We start from the raw sequence: 26,095 nt of genomic DNA, 5'->3' as shown, positions 1-26,095 counted from the left end.
AAAGAAAAATTGAAATGTCACATTGATAGTACAAATTCAGTATAATGTAAGCAGGCACGACCCAGGGCAAATTGCAGATTACAATAAATTTCAGATCTCCTTTGTTGAGAGTCAGAGAGATTCCTACAACTTCATGGGGTATCTTCAAATGTAGTACAGGACTATTCCCCAGTCTGCTGTTCAATGACTTACTGAGTTGGAAAGAGACAAATAAGCGCAGGTCGACAAAATGTTGTCCTCTGTAAAGTCCGTATTTACTTCAGCTGTCAGATGAAGGAGACTGGTCCCATGTATAGATCCCTGAAGGGGCTCATTGGTGTTGTCATGAGTTAACACTTTAGTCAAAGATGATAAGCTTATTAATGGCTGCTACTGAAGGTTACAGATGTTTTATGTTTTGTGACTAAATAGTATGATGCACAAAAGTCTACTTTTTTGTGATAGTACATCTGCGGGCTTTGGAAGCTTCCCAGTTCACTCATTCACAGCCCAAAGGGCAGTTTTGTCTCTTGATGAAACAGTCATTAAGCCAGTCTGTTGAGTTCAGCATCATCTTTTGCATCTTTGGGATTACTCTTTTCATTTTTCTCTTTGTATCTCATGTGGCAAAACGCACCCGCTACAATGACACCTGAAAAACAGAGAGTGTTTGTGTGTAAAGGGAAGAGTAAACTTTCTGAAAGGATGTTCCAGCAAGGGCCATGACACTGCCCCATTATCCACAGTGCTTTACCTCTTGAACTGGAGCAGCTTTGAGGAAGGACCACACAGCATGGGACCAAGAGCATGGACCCAAGGCAGTGCTGGGCAGGATCAGATATCTTGCGCCTCAGAGGCCTTTCCTCAAAGGAAAATTTTTCCTCTAGGGTCTGACCAGATGGCAAAGTGTCTAATTTAGCCCCTCCTCCCTTCCTCCCTCTGAGCAGGAATTTGTCATGCTTGTGTTGAGATGCAGTCCCTCATTTATATTATATATATTTATATATAAAATGCATAATTTAATCTTTTAAAATAATGATGAGCTCATTATACGGTATATAAAGTTTCTTTTCTCTTTATCACTGTTAGAATGAATATGAAAGATGCAAACCTGCAAAGCTGAAATAGGTGAATAAAATGGTAACTATAAGCTACAGGTACAGATACCATAAGTAGGAAGCTTCATTATTTTCACTATAATCTGGATGCCTAAGACAAACTCAAGTCCCTTCCCTGACAGGCAAAGGGCAGTAAGTAGCAATGAAATGACAATATGCTACAAGTTCAGGAATTTATTCTGTCCTAGTTGGTTGTTATGCCGTTGGATGTTTTTCTTACAACCAAAAACTTAGACATTTACAGCCATCATCACACATAATCATGGGATCTCTCCTCTTTCACTCATTCTGCAACATGCTTGATAAATATTCACCCAACAAGTGAATTCATGTCAAAAATGCAGCAGCACCATCATAGCTCAGAGATCTGGCTTCAAATCAAGCAGGAAGAAGTGACTTACCAATGATGATCAGGACCCCAAGTAGAATCCCAATTGCCTGCCCAACAGTTGGCCAGGAGTGCTCACGGTCTATGTCGATAAAACATGAATTTTCACTGGAACATTTGCAGATGCTTACTGCAAAAGGAAATGTCATGAGGTTAATGAGAAGTTTAGTAGTCACATTTGGTTATTTATAAATGTAACTGCTGTCTTTAAGCTAATAGTTCTGTGCACAGAATACCTTTAAGATTCACTTTGTTTTCCAAAGGCGGTTTTCCATTGTCATTAAGTATTATTGGAACATCATACACCTTCTCTTCAAAGTTAGCATGTTTCAGGGACAGGTAAGCATGAGTAGCTGTAAGTAGGAAATGGGACATTCATGTCAGCACAAGAAAGAAAGTTAGTTCAACATTCATACCAGCTGCAAGAGTTCTTTTTTTTTTTTAAGGCTGCTTTGCACATGATAGTAATTCCTGTTTTCCTCAATGTTGTCCAGGATCTCATTGGTTTGCAGACATTAAGTAAAAAGGGAATATCTTCAGCATAATATGACTATAAAATTTCCTTCCTAATTTCTACACCAGGCTGAATCTGATCGGGTAGTGCTACACTGATAGCATCCCATCTAGACCAAGAATAGTCTCCTATACTCACAGAGACTATAATCAGCTTAAATTGTTCCTAAGGAAATGCAGGACAGACCATCCTTCTAGTGAACTTACCCTATCACATCTAAGACTCTTTAAGAACTGCAAAAGGTACTAATAGCCATTGGGATCAGATCAAAGGTCTGTTGATATAAGTATCTTGTCTCCAGAATAAAAGGAGATTATGATGAAAAAGCAAGCACGTATTTTATTTCCTCCTCCCTCTCACCCTGTAAACATTTTCAGCTCAGGGACTTCTTGAGCAAGATGTAATTTCTTGCTTTGTACTTGTAGAAAATTTCTGCATAGACAACACCCTGAGACATCAAGTTCCCAAGTCAGATACCTCCTCATTCTATCTGCACTGTAAATAACTCCATAAGCTTCACTTGAGGGTCCCAGATTTGTGCACTGGATGAGAGAGCAAAGGATGAACCTTTGGCAACTCTGACCATAGCATTCATAATTTTATATCTCTCTATTGCATTTTTACCCTACTGGCTTCCAGGAATAGAAGTAGTAGCTTACTTTGCTGCTTCTATACACTTCCTTATATCAGGCCATTCTATAACTCTGATTATCTTTGTCACCCTATCTAAACCTGTTTCCAGTTACACTGCATTTTTATGACAGAGATAGCGAGACTGGAGTTCAAAGCTTGAAGAAATGATATATACAGAGTCATAACGATGTCCTCGGGTTTCTTGTCTGGTTGTTTCCTGATAATCCTCAATATTTGACCTGGTTTTCTGAATACTGCTGATCTCACATTTCCATGGAATTGCTTACAGTTCTCCTTCCTGATTCATAATGGCCAGCTCAGCACCCATGATTTCAAAAGTGAATTTAGGAGTCCAGGGTTCACTAGCACCTGTGAATTTTATTGTTCAACCAGATCAGTCTTGGAAGAATGTTCTGAAGTTCTTCACACTTGGTTCCTACTCAAATAACTTTGTATAATGAGTAAACTTTGCCTCCTCATTGCACATCCATATATATTGAGTTATGCAGATCCCAGCAAAAAACCTTTGGAAAACCGCACTTGAACTCCCTTTACTGCAAGAGCTGACTGTTTACTCCAAGTCCTGAATTTTAAATTATTATTTATTCTTTCATAACTTTAAATTTATGGCAACCTAGCTTTCTCTAGTGGGACAATTCACCAAACATGTTTTATTAATTCAGACAGGCTCTATCAGCCAAGCACTTATTCATGTGCTTACTGTCCCCTTCAAAAAGCTCCATTCTCTTTGTGAGGCAAGACTTCCTTTTGCACATGAAATGTCAGAAATGTACAGTTTGCAAACTGCTCTATTTCTTTTCCGGCAGTGATTTGTATTCATTAAACACATATATATTTCATACTTACATGCTTTTTCTCTCAAAAATATTCATGAAATTATAGCTTGCAACATACTAGGTTTTACCTCTTGCAAAAAATCCTTAATGACTTTGGCATTCTCAACAACCCATTTTTTTTTCTACATGGAACACTGGTTATGCAATAATAATACTGAAAAGGAATTCTGTAATTCTTCATATTCACCAGAGTATCAAGTGAGTCCCATACCATTGTAAGAACGGCTGAATTAGCTTACCATTGAATTTTGAGATTTCCCAATTATTTCTTGCATTCATCTCATCCGCAAGGGAAAATGTAAATTTTGAATAAAAAAACTGTTCATCAGCATCAGTAGCTTGAATGAGAGTTCTCTCTCCTCCACTGACTGGGTAGCAGAAGAAAGTAGGATAATCCGTAGCTATTTGTGGATAGTTGTCGTTCACATCACGTAAGTGTAGAATCAAGAACACTTTGGATTTCTGAGCTGCATTATCTGTTGATTTGAAGAGAATGCAAAGTTACATGCACCTCTTGGATTTGCGCTCTGGGCTGTTTCATTTGCAGCTATCACAGAGGTACACAATCAGATAGGCAGTAAAGGTGGTGTTCTGTCTAAAGATGGCAGAAATAAGGTCTCAGGACGTCCTGAGGGATTTCTGGTAGCTGCCACTTCTTTTTAACAAGCACTGTTTATCTACCACCAGCTCTTGCTAGCTACAGAGCACTAGCAAGGGAAAGGAGGCAGATCATATCTAGTAGTCTGTCATTTCCATCATGTCTGGAAAGCAGTCACATCCACAGTGACCAGTGCTCTTTGGAACACTCTTAAGCATGAAATGCCTTGAATTTCCCATCCCTCTTCTATATGCAGGAAATGCAAGCCAAAATTGCAGGATTTTAATGGCTAGAACTAGAAGTCCTAATATATTTCAGACCTCACAGAGTATTAGTTTTAATTACAAAATAAAATGAAATTCTGTAGAAGGTTGCAAACTACTCTCTGGGTATGTTTTCAGGAAGCCTAACCATACCTAGGAGGAAGACTACAATCTTCATAGCTATAGAGAAAAAAGTGGCAGAAAATATTAATACTGAAAACAGTGAAAAATATTGAATCTTCTCTATATGTCATGTGATTCAAGCAAATATAAGACCATACCCAACTTCATGAAAGCTATCTTAATCCTTTTTATCAACAGCATCAAGATTTCTGCAAGAAATTTAAATTCTTAAGAAATATATACTTCTAAGGATACACCACAGGTTGTATATCTGAGATTACATGTTCCAGTAATTTTCATGGGTTTAGTAGGTATTAAACAGTAAGTTTAGTAGGTATCATTAGTAGGTATGATAATTCCTCATAAAAGAGTAAGGACAGGGGATTCCTCTGTGTGTATATTTAGTTGTTTCATCACTTACTTAGCTCTGATACAACGACCTCTACTGAGTATATTTCTTCAGTTTCTCGATCCAGAGGGGAAGCAGTGTATACCTGCCCAGTGACTGAATCAATTCTCAGCCATTTTCTCACATCACCTTCCAAGGAGTATCTTTGGAAAGAAATAGGGGGGGAGAAAAAACCATATATACTGTTCCAAATTGGGAAAAAATTCTGACAAAGCAAATATTTCTTTGTTGACTTTATGTAAAAGCTTGATTACAATTGTACTCAATGAAAGGGCTCTTGGAAGAGTCACAGTACCATAATACTACAACCAGGAGACACAGACAGAGGAAGACCAAAGTCATCCCGAATAAGAGTGAGAGCAAAACTACAGAAATGCCATCTCTACTGCAGCCTGTGTGCTTGCAATTCCACTTCTAAATGGGGAGCCTGGGATGGCACTGAGCTTTTAGTCCAGAAGTGTGATTTGTCCAAACCCCATGTCTGTCTCACCCCATTACATCTCCCACATCTTGGTTTTGATGGGAGCACAAGCCAAGGGCTGGGGGGCACAGGTACCCTATTGTGGATCAAGAGGGGACCAGGATCCCAAGGTGAACTACGGTGATTATCTTTTGCCAGTCTGGAGCAGCCTGTAACTACCAATGGGCAGCCTTGGAACAGGGAATGCTTTAAGCATCACCACATAATTGCATTTATATAATTGTTTAAAAAATCCAGTTTAAACCCAGGTCCCTGGGTATTTACTTATACAAATTTAATCATGAATATATGACCCAGTTAAAGCACTTGCTTGAGTGGAAGTGACCAAATCTTCTCATTCCATGTTTTTGTTCTTTCAGTGCCCTTTACACTAGAAACAGTATGCTTGTACATCTTCTACTTTTTATACTTTTTGTTTTATGCCTTTTAACCTATTTTTAGCAGAAATGAGGTTTATGTATATCTAAATTCCTGTCATGTGACTCTGTCATCATCCCCCAGAGCTTCTGGACTATGTGGATCACTTTCAAACTAGTTTGACAGAAGGCCAAACATGATAAGTTCCCAAAAGTTAGGGACAAGTAGAAAGCCAGATGAGAAATCTCTGGGAATAAGAACCCACAGGAGGCCTAAGAGTCACATTGTGCAACTCCATTAACCACTTTTTTTTTTTTTTTTTTTTTTTTTTTGTTTTGTTTTGTTTTGCTGAATTTTAGTTAAATTTCAAGAACTGTTTATTTTCAGTTGATCTGTTCAGCACACCAGCTGGGAATTATACAGCAAAAGTCACAAATAACTCTATCTGACTCTACTGTGTAAGTTACATTTATACCATGCAACACAGCACAGGAGTTGTCTTGCACAGAGCTTTGCATCCACAATAGAAAGAGATGTGTCATCTCTGACAGCTAGGAAAGAAAATGTGTTATCTTTAAATTGTAGACTTGAGGCTGTGTATTTTGGTGGAGAAAAAGTTGAGGTTGTGATTAGGTGGTGGTTTCCTGTGTGACATGAAAAGCAGCTACTCTCCTACCAGTTCAGGGGTACACAGTATATGCTTCATTCTTTTGATAAAGGCATTATGGACATGGAACCTTGTTATTCTTAGTCCAGCTCCACCTTTTTCCTAGAGATATAAATTAGCCTGTTTCCCTTGTGGTTTCCTCTTTCAAGGCTGATGTTTAATGTTCACAGCACAGACAGAAATCTGGTCAGAAAAGTATTACCCAGCAGTCTGCTACAGGTGGGTCACTGGCCCCCACCCCACCACAGGTCCACCTTCTACTAGGAGGTAAGACTTCTGTAAAAACAGTATTTTTCCACATGCCAAGTATTGGGCATATTTTCCTTGCACTTCCCTTAAAAAAACTTTTGAAAGCCTAAATTCAATTAACTAATCACAGTCACTCTTTTTTACCGTACAGAATCCCCTTCAGGATCATAGGCCTCCACCATCATGACCAAGGTATTGACAGGAATGTCTTCAGACACCTCTGTTCTGTAAACTGGCTTCCGGAAAGCAGGTGGCTCATCCACATTTGTCACAAAAACTCTTAACACGGTAAGAGAGCTTGAGTTGTACTGAACGCCTTCCACCAGCGGTTCAGGATTTGTGGCATTGATTACCAGGTTGTACACAGGCATTGTTTCAAAATCAAGAGCCTGGATGAATTAGAAAAAAAAAGGTTATTGAATCAATGGCCCTGCTGCTGTGGGGAGCTCCAATGAGAAACTAAAAAATCCCCTTCTTCTCAAGGAGGAGATTGCATCCCCAACACAGGCAAAATAAAAGAGATCTGTCAGGAAAAAATTACACTGGGAATATTCCATTTAAATGAAACCATATGCCTGTTTAGAGGCCTCCTCAGCAACTGCATTTTCTAATAATGTTGCCACCTGCCCAACTAAGTTTAATAACAATATCCTGTTTACAGAAATAGTATTTATAGCTCTGTATGAGAAGGCCTCAAATGACCTCCGGGTGCCAAAAGTCATGCGAGGGTTGTTACACCACAGAGTTTCTCACAAGTGCCTCCTTGGGAAAAAATGAGGCTGAGGCTGATGCTGAGGACAGTTCACCAAACGCTGCCTCTGCCTGCACTTGGCCTGGTGGCAGCACACAAGCTGGAGACACACACTGTGGCACCCCTTGGAAAATGAGTGATAGTTTCCTGGACCCATAGTCCAAGGCTCATTTCAAAGGGAGAGCAATTTTGCTATTGAAATTCATGGACGCAGCAAATAGTGTTCCTTATATTCCTGTCTCCAGCATTCAGCATATGGGCTGTATCACCTACTGCAGCACATGCTGTCCTTGGCTTGGTCACAGTTAGTGCTCCCCTCATCAGAAACAAACTGCATCTCCATGCTGATATTGAGACATGCTGGCTACATTTGCACCTTGCTTTGCAAAGGCCATTAATGGCCAGAGCAGCTGCAGGGAGGAGAATCTGCCGTGTCATAGCCCATCACTACCACCACACCCCATGGAAGCATTAGGTGGCTTTCTCTTGCCCAGAAATGCTGCTGCAAAATCACGCAAATAGTGTCATTTTTTTGTCATAATGGTGCATAAAGACCTACTTCATTGGCCAGAGCCTGCTCTTCTGGAGAAGCAGCCAGACGCAGAGCCAATGGAGGGAGCTGCTGCTGGTGGTGAGAGCACAGCAAAGGCAGGAGGATAGGTGTGTGTGAGCACTGCACAGGCACAGAGTCTGAGTCCAGAAGTGGAGCCTCCCGCAGTCTGCACCATGCTTAGGGCATCCCCACCCCCCCACCAGTCAACAACTTCCCCGCAAATCATTACCAGGGCAGTAACTGTGTATGACAAATAAGTAACACTAAAGGAGAATAAAATCTATCTATTCACCTTGTTTATCCTGATGAACCCTCGATTTGTTTCAGAGTCTGTCTCTATGATGAACGTGTTGTTTGGATCACCTTCCTTCACTTGGTAAATGATGAGGGAGCTCCCTGTGGCAGGCTCATCTCCATCAGTTGCTTCAATTTCTAATATCACACTTCCTATTGAGATATCTTCTGCCACAGCCACACTGCCATACTGGAGAGAGAGACATGTCATTGAAACATGACATACCATTTGTGGATAAGAATTTCAGCACACCCACAAACTTGTGACCCACATGCGTGGATATATTTCAAGCCACAGCAGCCACACAAAAGAGGGAAGCTTTTAAGCTTTTTAGACACATATTTCTCGTAGGTGATGGGATCTATGTCAGTGCCACTGGTGCAGCACCAGCCCCAAATCTTTAGCTCCTCTGCGAAAACCAGCCCATGAGCATGCAGAAGGGATAATACAGCTTCTCTGTATCCTGTGAGTGCCCTGGCCACTCATTGTTAAATATTTAATTGCTTCATGCACCATAGGTTGTTGCTACATTGGCATCTGACTCTTTAATGTGTGGCCTTGCCCAGAAGCCTCACCTTGAGACCAGGTCCTGGGCCAAGACCTTGAGGAGAGACAGTGTAAAACCTGCTCTGCAGGCACCTTTTCTGCATGATACTGCACTGCAATTGCCATCAACAGAGAGCTGGGCAATGCAGTCTACAAGGCCCAAAAACCAGCACAGCTTCCCTGAAAGGACAACTGTGCCCAACAGGCCAGACAGCTCTCCTGAGCTCACCACCTACATGGCATGCAGGAGTGCTAGGAGCTGGGACACCTCTGTGTACGTACTTCAGCCACTCCAGCGTGTGCCAGGAGGCTTGGGCCATCAGGCAGAAGTCATGAAATGTCTGCAGGTCTCTGTCAGATGCCAGCATCTCCAGAGAAAAGGCAAGAGCCTGACACCCATCCTGGAATCAGGTTTGGGCAGGGATCACTGGACCACTGTTTCTGGCCACATAGGGCTTTTGATTCCCATTCACCTTCTGGCTGTTTTGGGTACACTAGTGCTGTGTTTGGAAAGGAACATGGGAGGTGCCAGCTTTTTTCAATTTAGCTGTTTGATTAATTTTAAAGCCTTTTCTTCCCCCTTTCCCTTCAGAACTCACATTTCTGGAATAAACTGCTTTAATAGAAAAATGTATTTCTGTATAGAGTTTTCCACTGAGCAAATCACCTTAATTTCATAATTAGCTGTTAGTCTGTCCCATTGCTTACTGTCTAGATAGAGTTTATATGCAGACTTGCAACAATATTTTACTTTATTTTTACTAATAGTTACTCTGTTACTTGTTCTGTAAATGGCTAGTTTCTTGCTGACATCCAATAGACATTGAAGGTATGCTCAAACACTTGTCAAAAGTTATTGGAACATCCAAAATGGTGTTAAAAATACTCACATCTGAATTTTTAAAGATGGGAATTTGATCATTGATGTCAATGACATGTACTTCCACATCACAGATTGTTTTGAATTCTGCATGGAAAGAGACAAACAACGTCACACCAGCCTTTCTGCCAAAAAAAACCTCTCCTCCAGAAGGGTTCACTGTGAGCAAAAGTGAGCATTGCCAAATTGCCCAATCTAAGCAGTAAGTTGAGAGAAGCACTTATCTCAGATATCTCTTAGTCAATGACAACCTCACTCTCTATTTTACCATTGCTCTTCCCAATTTCTCCAGTACTGTCCCATCCTCTTTAATTTTCCTCACTTTTAAAAACATATCTATTTACCAGGATGATGATAGCTATGAATTGTGTTAGCCATCTCAGTATCACTTTTCCATGTCAAATAGCAAGCCCTGGTTTAAAAATGCTCTCTTGTCCTCTTGGTCATCAGGCAGGCCTCCCAGTTTTGCTACAAGCCAACTTCAGATTAATGTAAATTTAATCACTACCTGAGCAGGGGCACCCAAAGCAATGGCATGTTGTGATTTAAAAGCATAATATATCCATATATAGATGGATTTTAGTGTTTTACAAACATGCCTCGTGAGCTGAAAGCTAAGGAAAATTCTAAACAACATTGTTTGGATGGAATTCAAATAAGTATCCAAGACAAATCACCAGCTTCCTCTCTCTGGAAGGTTTTCCATCATCTGCCAAAATGATGCTATTTCATTTATAGACATCTTTACATGCTAGTTCCTTCATGCACATGTTTTGCCTGACTCTAGGGATTCAAGCACAAAGCTTTAAGCTTTGGTATGAAGTTTGATTTCCTTTCCATTCAGTAAATCACAAAGGACTCATGACAATTTACATAAGGAACAAAATAATTTTTGAAGTTTAATTCCAGCTTAATATTCTCTTAATGTTTTAAAATATTATCTGTTCTGTCTGAGCAGCTGTGTTTAATTTCTTGATATTTTTTTCAGTTAAGTGCCTTTGAAAGACCTGGGGGAAAACCGCAATCATGATCTCTTCATTTTTTCCCCCTGTGGAAGGAAATCTCTTTTTGAAGTACTTGTTAACAAGCTTCCCAATTTAGCCACACTCTGTCCTAGAGCTGGTTCCCTTCCATGCTTGCATTATGAATCATGATTAATCTCCCTGCATGTCAAGAACAGTGCAAGTACCATGCCAGAGCAAGACAGCTCTCAGTGCTACTGCCTATTCAGCGAATCCTCCTTGTCTCCCCACATCCCTTAGACACTGAACACAAGTCATGCCAGTGTGGACAGAGTTATTCCAGCGTATAACAGCAGGCATTTCTTACTTGAATCTGTCACCAGGACCTTCAAGAAATACTTGGCTGACACGCGTTTGTTTAAGGAATGGCCAGTTAATTGCAAAGTCCCAGTGTCTTGCTGAATATAGAAAAGATTCTTTAAGGGAAATTCAGGTTCCTGACTTTGGATCTGGAAATGCAGACGAGAATTAAGGGTATCCTTCTTATCCATGTCCGTAGCAATCACGGTGCCAATATTACTTCCTGTAGCAGAGCAGAGATGGGAGTCAGACAGAATGCAGTAGTCCCATTTCTCCACAGAAATACACAGTGACAACAGTGATACCAGTGCAAAGAGTAGAGGGTCAATAAACATAAAGCTGTATGGAAAACACTTCAATGGACATACAATCTTTTCACTTCAGGGAGTTTTTGCTTTAGCATTTCAACATACTGGTTTGGGGTCAGGGCAGTCCAAAAGACTGTAACAGCAGACTCTTCAGTCCTGAAACCAAATAACTGATGTCAAAACTTTGGACAGATTTTGGTAATGGTCCATTGAAGTCAAAAGCATTATGCTGAAGTTGCAGCTGGATGAGGGAAAATGGGCTTATACCACTTTAAGAACAGAATTTCTTGTATTGATAATAAAGAGGTGTTTTTCTTTACATAGTCTAAGCAGTTATCCAAATCTGTGGTTGTGGGAAAACGCAGTTTTATGTTTTAAATAAAACAGCACTTTTAAAGTAGATGTTTTGAGTCTGTCTTTCCCAGGTTCTTGAAATCCTTTCCACAAGAATTATTGAAGGGAAAACAGGAGGGCTCTTTGCATAGGAAAATATTTCCCTGAGACAGCCACGTTTTAATCTTTTGGGATCAGAATTTCTAGTTTCATTCACATATAGCTGGATGTTACAGTGAGCTCATGGGCACTCTATTTCTCCTTCCCCAGGACCCTGTGACTCTGATCAAGATATCCCCAGACCCTTCCTTCCTGCCCCAAGGGGGTTGGCGGAGAGCCAGGGAAGCCCACCCTGTCCAAAGTCTATATAGACCCCTGACATTTCCTGTTTGTTCTCTTTTGCCCCGCTCTCCACATGGACATCACAGAATAAAGAGAGATGAAACAACATACATTGGGGTAAGAGCCTCTTTTGGAAATCTTTGCCATCTCCTGATATTCCTCCCCCCACAGCCTGCTTACCTCTGAGCTAGCCTAGGATATTTTGAGGGGCTGTGCAGGGTGGGGGGAACATCAGCTGGAAACAACAGGACTACAATGAGGTGTATAAATTAACAGTTCTTTTCTTACCTCCTATTTCATTTTCTTGAACTTCAATTATGGTGAGGTCCTGCTGACAGACAGGGGGATTGTCATTGATGTCTTCCACAATAACGTGAATTTGCAAAGGCTTGTCCACTAGTTCTCCCGTGTTATCTTTTGACACCACAAAGAATGTATACTGCAACAAGGATATAACAATTAGATGGTTTGAATGTCCACTGTGACAATATTTTGCATTTTAGTATGTAACTACGGGAATATGAAATATCCTCTCATGAGTTTGCTCAGTATTTTCTCTCTGTTTAAACCAGAACTCTTCCATCACCCCTTAGCTTCTGAGGCCTGAGTTCTCAAAGGATTTTAAAATCTGTGGTCCCCAAGGTCTGAAGTAGTTCTGAAACCTCCAGATCTCCTTTACTCTCCTTTATCTCTTACTTGTGCACCTGCAGCCCTGCCATAGCTGGTCCATGCTGTACATGGTACATATGCTGTGGGCTACTGCCAGACCCACTCTAGGGTAAGAACCTGAAGCCTGTTTACAGTATAATAGGTGGATGAACTTTCACATATATCACATCATTTCCAAACAGAAGTGACAAGAAACAAAACTTTTATCTATTCTCCCCTTCCCATCCCCTTTCCTTTATGTTGAGTTTTCTCATATTTACTCCCACACCAATAATCAGCTTCTTGCTGTGCTCTCTGCCATCAGTGAAGTTTTGTGTTTACTTACAGTATCCCTTTCTTCCCTGTCCAATGGTTGGGTCACATAAATATCACCATCCTCACTGATGGAAAATGGGAGCCTTGGCAGCTTTTCTTTTTCAAAAATGCCATAAATTACACCTGGTTCGTTTGACTGCACCTAAAAAAAAAAAAAAAAAAAAAAAAAAAACAACTAAAACAAAACAAACAAAAAAAACTAGTTAGGATAGGAAGTCAGAAGTGTAGAGTGAGATTGAATAGGGATTATTTCTGGACCACAAACAGAAACAATTGCATTCCTATTAGCTTTATAAACCAGCCATTCCTATTAGCTTCATAAACCAGAATATTAACAGTTTGGTGGGCTCTTAGGATGAACTGCAGAAAATCAGACTGATAATCCACCTCTGCCCTCTGAATTGTGTGGTGAAGCCACTTTACCACTTTTTTCCATCTGTTCAGTTAGGATAAAACACATACCTTTTAATAAAAGGATTTATGATATGGAGATAAATAGTGATTATGGAAAAAAAAAAGCATTATTTGCATTTAATATGTTGATACTAATTATTTCCTCTCCTAACACTCTCTATTCCTGCCAGCAGTGTCCTGGCAGCCAGGAGGGCCAACCCTTTCCTGGGGGGAACAACATCACCAGCCAGGCAAGGGAGGGATTGTCCTGCTCTGCTCTGCACTGGGGGAGGCCTCACCTCGAGTGCTGTGTGCAGTTTTGGGCACAACAATATAAAAAAGACATTAAACTATTAGAGAGTGTCCAAAGGAGGGCCACGAGGATGGTGAAGGGTTTGGAGGGGAAGCCTTAGTAGGAACAGTTAAGGACACTTGATTTGTTCAGCCTGGAGGAGACTGAGGGGACACGTTGACATTCTCGTGAGGGGAGGCAGAGGGGTGGAACTGATCTCTTCACTTTCTTGACCAGGGGCAGGACTTCAGGAAGCTCAGTTGGGGGAGGTCTGTGTTAGATATCAAGAAAAGGTTTCTCATCCAGAGGGTTGCTGGGCACTGGAACAGGATCCCCAGGGAAGTGGTCACAGTACCAAGCCTTCATTAGTTCATGAAGAATTTGGACAATGCTCTCAGGCACATGGTGTGATTCTTGGGGTGTCCTGCACAGGGACAATGATCCTGATGGCTCTCTTCCAATACAGTGTATTCTATGATTCTGTGATTCTGTGAAAACAAATACCTGGTACCTATCTGTAAATAGGTGCATGCACACTCTTTACATTCATCAAAGCTTATGAGGAAGGCTCTTTTCTGGGGTGCCACACATTTACAATGGAATGAAATGCACAGACTGCTATGTTAATGGATATTAAATTAATATTTATGTTCTATATAGCAGAAACTGCATTTCATTTTCCCCTAGGCAGAATCAACATGCCATTGGCTACCACATGAAATTTATATACAAGAGACCCCAGAATGGGTGCATCCTTTCAGGTTAGTCTTCCTTCCAACTGTTTTCATTCTGGATTTCCTTGGGCTGTCACTGAGGCTAGTGAGAATATCACCAAGCCAATTACTCTTGTGAACAGGATCCATGGAAACCTGCCATGTTCAAGGGATGACAGCATTGGGGATGTCATTGCGAAGGCATTTTTCAAAGTCAAATATTTCTGAAAGGCTGTTGGCCTGTTAGTTAATATGTACTGATGTATACACTGCTATTGGCCTGTAGTTATCAGCAAAATATTTTGTGCTTGAACTGTGAAAAGAGGAATATTGGGAATGCAGGACATGAAGGAGGATATTTCAGACCTTTCAAAGTACTTTTGATGTAGCAGTTGTGCTGCATGATACAAAACTGATCACAGCAGGCATCCCTGAGTGTGAGGGACTGCTCACAGCAGGGCTGTTGGGGAGCTGGTCCCCTGCCCTGCTCTTTTGCAGGTGGAAGAAGCTAACCCCAAAATAAGCTCCAAAAAACTCTTGATTTGCTCAAAGCCTGGAGGACCCATGACTGGATTTTGGTCCCAAACTGAAAGGCAAAGTTCAAACACTCAAGTGTTTGTATTGACTGTATGTCAGTCACATTCACACTATTAACTTTTGTGCTAGCAAAAAATCAATGAGACATCCACTAACAATCATTTCCAAAGGATGCCATATGAAAAAAATAGATGGAAGGTGTCAAAGTCCTTCTGAAGAACTTTGGATGCAGTGGGGACACTTTCACAGTTAGTTGTGAGGAAACAATTGTGTGATACAAGGAGAAGTTCAAGGAGTGTGGTCAAAGACCCTACCTTGCTGATGTTGACAGGATGGACCTGGGTTGAGTTTTCTTTGATGTGAATGGTGGGGGGAGCTTTCCACAGGCTCTCCTTCACAGTGATGATCACATCGACACTGCTGGTGAAAGCATTTGTTGTCGTCCCTGCCATATCCTTCACGGAGACAACAAGTATGAAGGTGTCCTGCTTTTGAGGATCCAAGTAATAAGAGCCTAGAGACAGAGCAAAGAGTCAGGAGAAATGACACAGAGGCTGTGGGGGCTGTTAATCTGCCTGTTGTCTACTACATACACTATGATTCTTTAACTGCTTCAGACTTACTCCTTAGATAATCCTTTGGGACAAACCTCAGCAAGCCACTTCCTCTGGGTTCTCTGAACAATGCAGTATAGCATCATGTGGATGGAATAATATGAGGCCTCTGTGCTGTGGTCTCATTTTGTGCAGAGGCATCACTGAATAGCCCTCGCCCCAGTTAGGCACTTTTCAGCCCAGAAGAATAGATGGGTGTTTCTAAATCATTGCAATTTAGTTAGGATCACATGTCCAGCTGAGTTTTCTCTGCCTTTTTCATGTTATTGTTTTTGGGTTTCTAGATTTCATGGCAGAGAATTAATTCCAAGATATGACACACTGTAGTCCTGAAGGCCAGAGGATCTATCTCTCTTCTCAGTGTACTTTTAGATCTCAATCTCTATTTCTGATCGCTTGTCTTGAATTTGATGGGATGAAAAACAAGTTCCCCAAAACAAGGACTTTAGTGGAGTGTGTCCCATTGACTATATTTATTTAGAATTTAGCATCAGACTCTTGTTGTTGTTTTGTTCCTATACATATCCCCAAACTCATACTTGCTCTTTGCAAACAAGAATCTTTTTACGTACCCTTCCTGCTTGGTGAGATTGCTCCAGTTGCATTATCAATCTGGAAAAGCATTTCTTCATAAGGGTTGGGAAAATGATGGAGAATGCTGTAAGACAGTTGTGCATGGAGAGTTGTAGGATCATCACGGTCAGTGGCATGGACATACATGAACGGCTTGCCTGTTTGGATTGGAGAAGAAACAGTGGTAAGAGAAGAGACTGAACCTTAATACAAAATCCATTCGAGCAGAGCTCTCAAACCAGGAAAGCAACTTACGGGGAGCTACCATTGTTCCATAATGCATCTCTCATGGGAAGTCATGTGCAGAGGTTACACTGCTGTATGCCATCCCACAGGTCAACCCTCCACCAGCTCTGCTTAGTAAGATCACAATAGGTGTGGTGACCAGTTGATGAAGAAGGTGACAGTTAGATCAGCAGAGAGCTATCTATCACACGTGAGTGCCTGAACCCAGAATTCACCTCACTGGGATCTCTCCTTAAGGCCACTTTGCTGCTCTTACACAAATCAGTTGAACCCAAAGCACCTTGATAAAAGTGGTGCATGACTTGCAACATGGATACAATAAAAGAACAATCATACAGTGAAAAAAATATGAAAATACTCAGTAATGTAAGTCAACTTTTACCTTTTGTGCACCAGTGCAGCATTCAAAATCTTTTTGATTTGGATGCACTGAAGAATAGAGTAATATGGTTCAGAATAATTTTCTGACCCCATGGAGGTTTATATGCATACTGTTTAGCAAAAGTTTCTTCTTGAGTCCATAGCCACAGCAATAACACTGTATGAGTCCTTTGGTTTATTTCCAAGATGTAAGTCTCAACCTACTTGCACGACTTTTGGACTGGATCACTGCAATTCATACTCTAAGACTCTCTTCTAAATGTTAAGGTTTAGCCCGTGTTCTGAGTAGCATTATTCATGGCAAACACATACCCCATATCTACCCTGGCACTTTCTTTCACTGATACGTAAAGACTCAGCTTTAGCATTCTCTTTCTGTATAGTCTTTGGTAGCCTTTACGTTTTAAACCTCTTCTAGAATAAGTTTTTTTGTTGCTGTTTTTTGGGTTTTTTTCCCAGAGCAATGGAGAGAGCAGCAATCTGTTAAGTGATACTTGCAAAGAATAAGTAATAAAAATATTTTTGATGGCACTCATCACTTCACACCACATAGTGGTCACCTCTTTGCCATTTCATTATATTATAGAGGCTTTCATCTTTATTTTGTACAGGCCTGTGGGAAGAAAATTGGATCTTTTTCCAGCTTGTATAGCAACCACTTTACCTTCCTGCTTAATTTATCTACCTTCCTATTAATGATAATATTTAATTACAGTGGCAGTTACCTGGACGAGAGTTCTGCCTCACTACTCCATAGTACTTTGTCTGGTTAAATTCTGGTGGGTTGTCATTGATATCCTCCACATATATTGTAACAGCATATGGACCTTTAACTCTCTTTCCACTCTCATCCAGACTTTCCACCTGATTTGAAAAAAGGAGCAGCAAGTAAATATTTTCATGCAGATAAGTTAGAGGCATAAATTACTATCAGTATGTCAGATGCCAGGTCACTCTTACTGTCAGGCAAATCTGGTGAGAGCCACCACTGGGTAACTACACATACAAGGACAAATTTGCCACTGTAGCTCCCTGACAAAAATTTGTCACAGTATATAATGCCAACAAAACAACCCATTTCTGCTTCTGATGACACCTTTCAGAGGACAATTTCCCACTTCCAGGCTCAGCAGACTACTTGTATTTTTGCACAGCTTAGAATGCATTGGTGTTTTTCTTTAAACACCAATAAATACTTTCTAGCAAACAAGGGGAAAATCCAACATGATATAGCATTTATAACTAATTGCTATTATAAATATAAATCAGAAAAATAGTCTGATAGAAGGGTTAGTAAAGGAAAAAATTAATTCTTAATTCTAATGACCTTTTTTCACACAATTTGACTTATTTTCCAGCCTTCTTTAACTTTAAATCACCAAGTATATATCTGTCACACTTAATTTTGTTTGCACATAACAGATAAAATAATGATTATTTATGCCTAACCAAGAATAACTTTTTCATTCTGTCATCACTTCTTGTCTATAAATGATTCACATGCTTAGGGTTATTAACTTCTGGGGCTAGGAAATTGTCCTCTCTAATTCCAATCTCAGCTTTAGAGCTGAATGTGAAACCATGAAACCTGAAGTGCTAGGCTTTAGAAAGACTGCTAAGGCTGGCTAAAAAAATCATCATATACTTTGTCTGTTCAGATACTGATCCTCTCATGATCATATCCTCAGCTGCTAGTGCCTCAAAAAAAGACAACACCGTTTTTGACGTGGGTTAAGAGGACAAGGCTATACTGACACCCATAGACTGCCCATCCACTGCTCCATTCTCAATAGTGTTTACACTAGTGAGATCCTCCTGAAAAGGGTATAATAGCAGCACAAAAGCATAAAAAGTATAAAGCACAAAAAGCTTTTTCCTCTCTTAGAGTCCAACATCTTCCAAACAGCTTTCTGCTGTTATCTGACAGAGGTTAGACCTGTGCCTCTCTGCCTAAATGTCTTTCACTCACACTGTTTCACAGAGTCACAGACTATTCTCAGTTGGAGGTGACCCACAAGCATCATCAAGTCCAACCCTGAAGTGAATGGCCCACACACGTATCAAACCTTGGCATTATTAGTGCCATGCTTTAACCAACTGAGCTAATCTCAGTTTGTCACCATGTATATTATAAGATTTCTAAATTATTACAATAGTTCATTTTTCCATGCCAGACATGGAATTCACCCTATCAGCCTTCAGGGATAAAAAGAGGAGCTCATTCATGAGGCTGGATTTTATTTCCAGTCAAGTATTTCCCCTCACATTAGGAGAGTTAAAGGGTTGGTGTTGGCATCACAATTTTTTTTTTCCTGAATATAGCCTTCCTCTGCTAAGGAGAATTCTCCTGTTCAATCTTTGAGAGCTACAAAACCGTATGTCTTCCAGCAAATCTTGATATTAAAAATGAAAAGCCGGCCTGTAAACATAGGCAAAATAAAGGATTCAAAATTTCAATAGATTTCTCTTACTATCAGGTATACCCAAAAAGGATAAATGTACATACTTCTCCCTTCCTATTTTTCATTGAGCTTTTACCTGCAGCTTGTGCACTTTTTTGGTCTCCCAGTCCAGAGACCCATTGATATACAGGATGCCTGTCCTCGGCTCAATGTCAATAATTCCAGCTTTTTCACCAGACGTTCTAAAACTCACAGCAGGTGACTCAAGTTTGAACTACAATGGAAAAAAAAAACAAACCAAAGCATAACAAAACCAGAGGGAAAAATCATCATTTTTTCAGCATTTTCACCATAATAAAAATAATTTCATACTTTCATGACTTTTAAAATCTATTGCAAACAGTGTGTTCGGCTGGGAGAATGATATTCCAAGAGTCTGCTCAAACAAGTCTGTTTTTTTGTGATCCTCAGCAGAGGATTTTTCACATAATTTCCTGAATGCTGCAAGAAAGCCCATCTGCAGTTTGTTTCCAAAGCAAATGTCTGCTTAGGACAGGCTTTGTCTGAGCATGGGAATGGAAAAAAATGACACACATCCTCCATTTGCCTGGGAGCTGGATCTGTCCTTCTGTGGTTATGGCTTTGGGAGGAAAACCTCAGAGTCAAAGGAAAATGATGACACAAGTTACATGGAAAGAAATTCTCCAGGAATGTTGATTTTATTAATCCCTGTCTTAGGATATCCTCTTAAAAATGTGTTTGAGAGGGGGTTGTCTCCTGCTCTTTGCATGTAGACTCTTGAACTCCCAGAGAAAGGAATTAAAAAATAAATTTGGATCCTCTTGGGGGACTGTTCGTCCCACCAGCACAGAAACAACACTTCATATGTGGTCTCTGTGTGCAAGCTATGGGGTTCTTGACCAGAGTGGATAACACGAGACACTTGATTACCTGGTGAAGGATGCGTGGACCCCCTCCTTCTTGAACAGAGAAATCCATGTCCTTCAGAGGTCCAGTTACACTCAGGCCCTCCAGATTAAGCCATATAGCCTGGGAGAGAGAGAGGGAGAGAGAGGGATGGAGGAAAGCAGCTGAGGGATGTCTGCTGCCACCACACACAAACAGCAGCTCCCCACCCCTGAGCCTCCTGTGAGCTCTTTTGCTATAGTATAATGTCAGAGACTCTTCCAGGTTTGCACTGAACATCTCCAGGGTCTTCAGTGTACGTAATTTTTAAAAGCAGTGTGATTTATTAATTAATTAGAGAACAAAGGCTTGTGCCCTGCCCTTTTCTGACCACTACATAATTAAATGAGATTGGATCTACCTTAAAGAGAAAACAGAAGAAGAAAATAGATGAATGTAGACTAAAGGCAAAAGGGAATTCATAAAATTATTGCTGGATCTCCTCTGTGTCCCCAGCAGGACCATCCATGACCCATCCAAGAGGCACAAAGTGTTGTGAAAACAAGCATGTCTGGAAACTGAACATCACACCTGGGGATCAGGAGGAGCTGTGGATGCACCCCAGTAATTTCCCCAGTAAATCAAATCTCTTTCTTATGGGAATGAGGTGGCCCTCCCTGGGTCCCTACAGCACACACCCCTGTCAGTGCCACAGCCATCTGGGCAAGCCACTTGAGCCCTGTGCCTTCACATCAATTGCTTGTGAATGCAAACCACAGAGAGAACAAACGTGTCTTTCAGATATTTGCCTTTTACCTGGTGGCAAAAATGTCATACAAATCTGTCTCAGCCTCTGTTTTCTTCCTAATGGCTAACAGTGTCTTAACATCATGTTTTTTCCTGCCAAATTTTTTATGAATTTTATAATCACACACTCCTCAGTGCCCAAACACCTCCACATTCCTACATTCCTGCCCTAACATTTCAGGACTGTTCTTGCTTACAAACAAATGAACAAACCAAAAAAACAAAAACAAAAACAAAAAAAAAAACACACCAAAAAACCAAAAAACCAACCAAAAAAAAAAAAACACCAAAGCAAAAATGAGCCTCTCAGGGCAGGCCTTGCACACAATGGTTCACACTGTGGTTCAGATAATCAACCTGCTTCTTCAAAGGCAAGACCAAGATTCCCCAAATTCCCTGTCTTCACCACCCACCTTGACAACACTGAGGATCTGCCTGTCAGAATAAAGCTTCCACTACTTGGCTGCACAGGTAAAGTTTATTTTCTTCAATAGTAAAAATTAATTTATTTTGCTTTACAGATTTAGAGTGCCATTGCCACCCTGTCCATGACACCACAGAGTTGAGTGTGTGTTCTCTCTCTGCTGCATGACTTTTCCTCTGGATGTGATCCTATTCCTGCTGGGACAGCTATTCAATTTCTCACAGAAAAGCACAGTCTGCATATTACCAAGGGAAAGCTTAATTCAGCCTATGACAAAAACATAGCTAAGTTCAGCACAATTCACCCTAAAGCACTGCTCTGTGTGTGTGTCTGTGTGTGTGTGTCTGTCACAAGGAGTGTTTCAATAATTCTATATTGCTCTTAATAATAGCCAGAGATACTCTCCCGCTCACCTACAAGGCTTTGTGACTCCTTTTGAATAAAGAAAAAGCAGAGAGCTGGAGAAGGAAAGGGAGGGATGCTAGAGAACACTAGTGTCAGCAGAACTGCAACAAATGCAATCTGATAGTTATGCATCCAGGAAAATGCGCTTTGCAGCTACCTTTTAATATTTTTTGCAAAATGCTGACTGCTGGCCTCACCAGGGACCAGATATCAGGACCCTGAATCTGACCTGCTTCATCTATTCATATGTGACACAGGTTGGAACAGCCTGGCTCCTGGAGGCTTTTCCTGAGGCCATTTTATGGATAGATTTTGCTTTATCATGTTTCCTGCCATGGAGGAACAAAGGCTGATGCTATAAAAACCAACAGGGTTTTATAGCATCAAGTTCAAAGTGCAGACTGTGAAACAAGTAAGCGATATCACGTCTATCATTTAAAATTACTTTATGTGGACCATAAATATTTCTAAACATATTTCTACCGCATGAATCACTATTCAGAAGCTTGAAGGGCAAAGAGGCTTTACCTCTTGGTCCATATCCATTGGTATATCTTCTAAAGATGGCTATAATGCTTGTAGAGTGGCTTCATGGGGTGGCAGCACTGCCACAAGCAGCTGCTTGTGAAATAGGAAAAGAAAAGGAGGAGCTCACTGTGGCACCAGCCAAGGTCTCCATATTCTGAGGCATTTTTTACTGAACTTGAATTTGACACATTTTTCCAATCTTTTCTGTTAATTTCAATTGTGAAGTAGAAGTCATCACTGCCGTAGCCTTTACAAACATCAGTAAATCTATTGCATTTAATACATAAGGTTCATAAAGACCATAATCAATACATTTCAGTTCCAGAAAATCCCTTGAAAAGGGAGTCACAGGAATCAAATAATGAGGATACATAAGTAATATGCACAGTTTAAACTATGAGCCATTATGTGTCTTAGAATACATTTAATATGACAGCACATGTATGGATTATAATGCAGAACTCATGATACTGATGTTTTCACTCTTTGGTGATTTGTTGCAGTATCTTAAATCTTTTCTAGTACAAAATTCACATACTGGAAACTGATATCTAAAGAGGAAGTAGAGGAGGGAAACCAAGTAAATTGGTGCCTTCTAGGCTTTTTGAAGTTTTTTTTCCCTAATGACTGAGACGTCTTAACTTGCAGAGGGGTCACACGCATGTGCTGGGACGCACCCAGAGTTTCAGCCACTCTGCTGGCACCAGGGCCTGCCTGGCTGTGGGCTGGCACACCCCATGGATTAGAGCTCAGAGGCTTGTAGGCAACTTTTGCTCACAGATAAACAAAGGAAAACCTATAACTCACCAAATGAATGAGAAGCAGAAATTGAAGTCCACACAGCTTAAGCATACTGGAATATGCTTTGCTTCAGCTCCTGCAAAGAGATGACAGTCACTTTAGCCCCATAGAGCCGGCCCAGTCTATCTGCACACCAAGGCAACAGCTGAGTTTTCCTAAAGCTGCAGGGAGAGAGCTGAGGAGTCAGTCCTGAAGGAGCAGCTGCAACCCCTGGAAGCCTTCCCAAGGAAGGCTGTGCCCATCAGGTTGTGCCTGATGCAAGAGATGCAACATGTGAGATCGCCAAAGAGCTCTCAAAGATTGAACCTGGCATAAAAAAGTTGTGCAACCACATTGTTACAATGACCCTGTACCACAAACCCATTTTCATTTCTGCTTTACTGAAAGCAATGAGATGTTCACAGGAAATGCTATTAATTACAGGACAAAAGTCTTGCAGAGACCATCCTGAGATGTCTGTCTTCTGATTTCAAAAATCCGACTGTTTCCTGCAGATTGCAGAGGCAAAGGAAGCCTAAGGCATCTGCACCCCCTAAAACAATGTGGCTACTGGAAACAAAAGGTTTCCAAGTCCAAGGAGCTCTCTTTGCCTCAAACTTCAAAGAAATGCTGAGCACACACTTCCAGAGTTTATATTACATCCTCCTGAAAAATAGATGTCTTTCTCAAAATGTTATCCTGCTTCCTCACTGCCTCTGGATTTTAACAGTGAGGACCAGGCCAGTTCTGGAAGGAGATGAAGCTGGTGTATTGTGCTGCCATCTCAGTGGTGCTTCATGTTATATGGCTCACACCTACGGGAATCTGTCCACAGATCTGTCCCAAGGAGGCTTCCAATAGGGAGAAAACAGTGAGGAGGCACAGCTCCCTCCAGATGGCTTCCTGCTTGTGCTTCCCATCACACCATTGCCCCCATTCTTTTCTTTCCTCAATGACTGAACAAAAAGGGGATCTGTAAGTACAGAAACTGCTACCCACACTACTGTTCTCTTGAGCACTCATTCTAGGACATGCCGCAGGAGTTTATCTTCCAAATCCCAATCTGTTACACTGTGTGTGCAATTACACCCTTTGAAATACTGGGCTCTCCTTGGGCTGGAGATAACTTTATGGGTACTGGAAGAAAATAATATGACACACTTTTGAAACCAGAAGTGATCAGGAAAATCATTAAATTTGTCAGGAGACAATGGCTGAAATTGAACTCCCTATCGATGCTTGGCTGGGATGCTGCCTTAGTGGGTCCTTCACAGATCTCTTGAGCCAGAGGAGATGGCACAGGCAGGGAGAGAGAAGGACAAGACACTTTGAACCTCCTGGAAGGACACTTCAAACCAAAACTGTTGCTGATATTCCAGTTATATAGTCAATGAAAATTCTTTCAGTTCCTCTGTCTATACAGCCTCTCCCCTCCCCTTCCTGGCACTCTCTTCTGAATACATAGACCTGTTCCTGCTGCACTTAGTAGCCATATGGGAACTTCAAAAAAACTAATTCCTTATTAATTTGTGGCAGAAGGTACAAAGTGCCCAAGGTTTTCCCTCTCCATCCTGTAAGGCTGCAGTTTGTGCCCAAGGGTTCCCTGCAGGGTTTTGTCTGCCCCTCTGGAGGAGGCATGGCTGGAGGTGCCCCTTTGCCCAGCAGTGGTGGAGGAACACCAGGGAGCTAAAAGTCCTGGGAGAGGCCATCAAAAGGGAGGAAAAACCATATGGGGTGGTCTGGGGTACCATGGTCTGGATTCAGGGAAAAAGAAGGAGCAAGACCTACTGGGAGAGGAAAAGTTTCAGGGGAAATATCCCACCTTATTTTTGGGGACAGAAAATGCTGGAAAATTAATTGCTAAATGTGGCTGTGTCATGGCCAGGTTCTCCTGTCCAGATCCAACCACCAAATGCAGCAGTGGAAATTCAGCCATTTCACAGTTTGCATGTTTTGCAATTTGATGTTCCCTTCTCATAGAACATAAACATAATTTCCTTATGTCATTTATGGTGCCTATTGCACCAGTCCTTGAACATTTATTTTTGGGTGGAAACTATTACCAAGTCTCATGATCTATCTCACAGCCAAGGACCAAAACCCCAAAATCCATATTCCTCTGTCACTCAGAATAGAGTTCCGTATAAAAGTTTTCAGTAACAGGCAGTTTCAGGATTAGAATAGCATCAGCTTAAATAAAAGCAGCTTGAGATCTGGGTTGAGGATCAGAGCCATATTTTCTCCTTCATTTCTTAGCTTCATCTCAGTGCTATATCCCTAATAATCCCTCATGTTTCCCATGACTGAAGAGAAATCTCTAGGATAACCGTCATACAAATATTCCAGTGACTTTCAATAATAAACACTCAGAGAACAAAGAATATTCCCAGAGATTAAAGATCAGTAACAATCACAAGTATTTGGTTCCATGGAAAAAAATATTATTTTCTTTAGTTGATTGATTTCAGATGTTCAAATTCAGCACAGAGAAAACAGAGGAAATTGATCCAAATCAAATATAAACCAGACTAAGCCTTAGCACAGCAGTCATCCATTTTACAGGGACAGCTGAGTTCCCAACACTGCCTGAAAATCCTTTAGCAAAACCCCTGCTTCAGCTTTTAAAATCTTTCTGTGAAATGTCAGCTGGATCATCCCTTACCTGTAACATGAAAAGCTTTTTTTGCTCTAAAAATGCTTCTTTCTTTCAGCTGTGGGAATCACCTTTGCACAGGTTGGTGGTGATGTCTGTCTGTGCTAATCCAGTTTATAGTTCCTCAGAATTGCCCTCGGAGATTCAGCAGCTCAAACATTAACTGCAGGACAATTATTGATTCTAATGACTAGGTGTGGTATGAAACAGCAGCCATGTAAGGAAGCAAGGTAGCTCCAAGGTACTTCACAGCCTTCAATATTTTTACATCCTTTGTGATTTTCTTTCTGACTTAATTTTTTCCAGTCAGGTTGTGAGAAAAGAACATGCAGGGCATGGGTTGGAGCCACAGGGGAAAGACAGCCTTTCTGTAGGAGAGCAGGTGGAGAGGAGAGGGCATCGGCCTTGGGTGGAGAGCATGTTTGCTACTTGCCTAGTCACAGGAATAATTCACATTCAGAAGACAAGAATTTGGGCATAAAGGTGGCTTG

General features: G+C 41.0%; 1 protein-coding gene and 1 long non-coding RNA gene across 2 annotated transcripts; one reads left to right on the top strand and one right to left on the bottom strand.

Annotated features, from left to right (window-relative positions):
* Nucleotides 1-438: 438 nt before the first annotated feature.
* On the bottom strand, nt 439-25,710 carry CDH17 (cadherin 17). The gene is made up of 18 exons (XM_021543210.3): nt 25,614-25,710; nt 22,979-23,048; nt 20,053-20,151; nt 19,238-19,375; nt 17,425-17,563; nt 16,072-16,230; nt 15,200-15,399; nt 12,961-13,092; nt 12,255-12,405; nt 10,991-11,206; nt 9,672-9,748; nt 8,233-8,424; nt 6,781-7,025; nt 4,895-5,025; nt 3,729-3,965; nt 1,722-1,838; nt 1,499-1,615; nt 439-631 (listed from the first exon to the last, which is right to left on the bottom strand). Exons 2-18 carry the CDS (start codon nt 23,021-23,023, stop codon nt 525-527), a joined length of 2,502 nt encoding a protein of 833 aa, XP_021398885.2. The 5' UTR covers nt 23,024-23,048; nt 25,614-25,710; the 3' UTR covers nt 439-524.
* Nucleotides 6,847-12,074, top strand: LOC144246220 (uncharacterized). The gene is made up of 2 exons (XR_013339889.1): nt 6,847-6,924; nt 11,895-12,074. It is a non-coding gene; the product is annotated as an uncharacterized LOC144246220 (long non-coding RNA).
* Nucleotides 25,711-26,095: the final 385 nt, after the last annotated feature.

Source organism: Lonchura striata, chromosome 1, assembly GCF_046129695.1.
Source record: "Lonchura striata isolate bLonStr1 chromosome 1, bLonStr1.mat, whole genome shotgun sequence".
Lineage (NCBI taxonomy): Eukaryota > Metazoa > Chordata > Aves > Passeriformes > Estrildidae > Lonchura > Lonchura striata.
This window is presented reverse-complemented; position numbering and strand designations above follow the sequence as displayed.

Excerpts from the sequence above, each read along its gene's own strand:
- CDH17 (XM_021543210.3), bottom strand. The coding sequence starts at position 23,023 with ATGCTTAAGCTGTGTGGACTTCAATTTCTGCTTCTCATTCATTTG. Across the intron at positions 16,231-17,424 it reads GAGGCAGAACTCTCGTCCAG|GCAAGCCGTTCATGTATGTC; the intron begins GTAACTGCCACT and ends CAATCCAAACAG. Across the intron at positions 1,616-1,721 it reads AAACAAAGTGAATCTTAAAG|TAAGCATCTGCAAATGTTCC; the intron begins GTATTCTGTGCA and ends TTCCTTTTGCAG.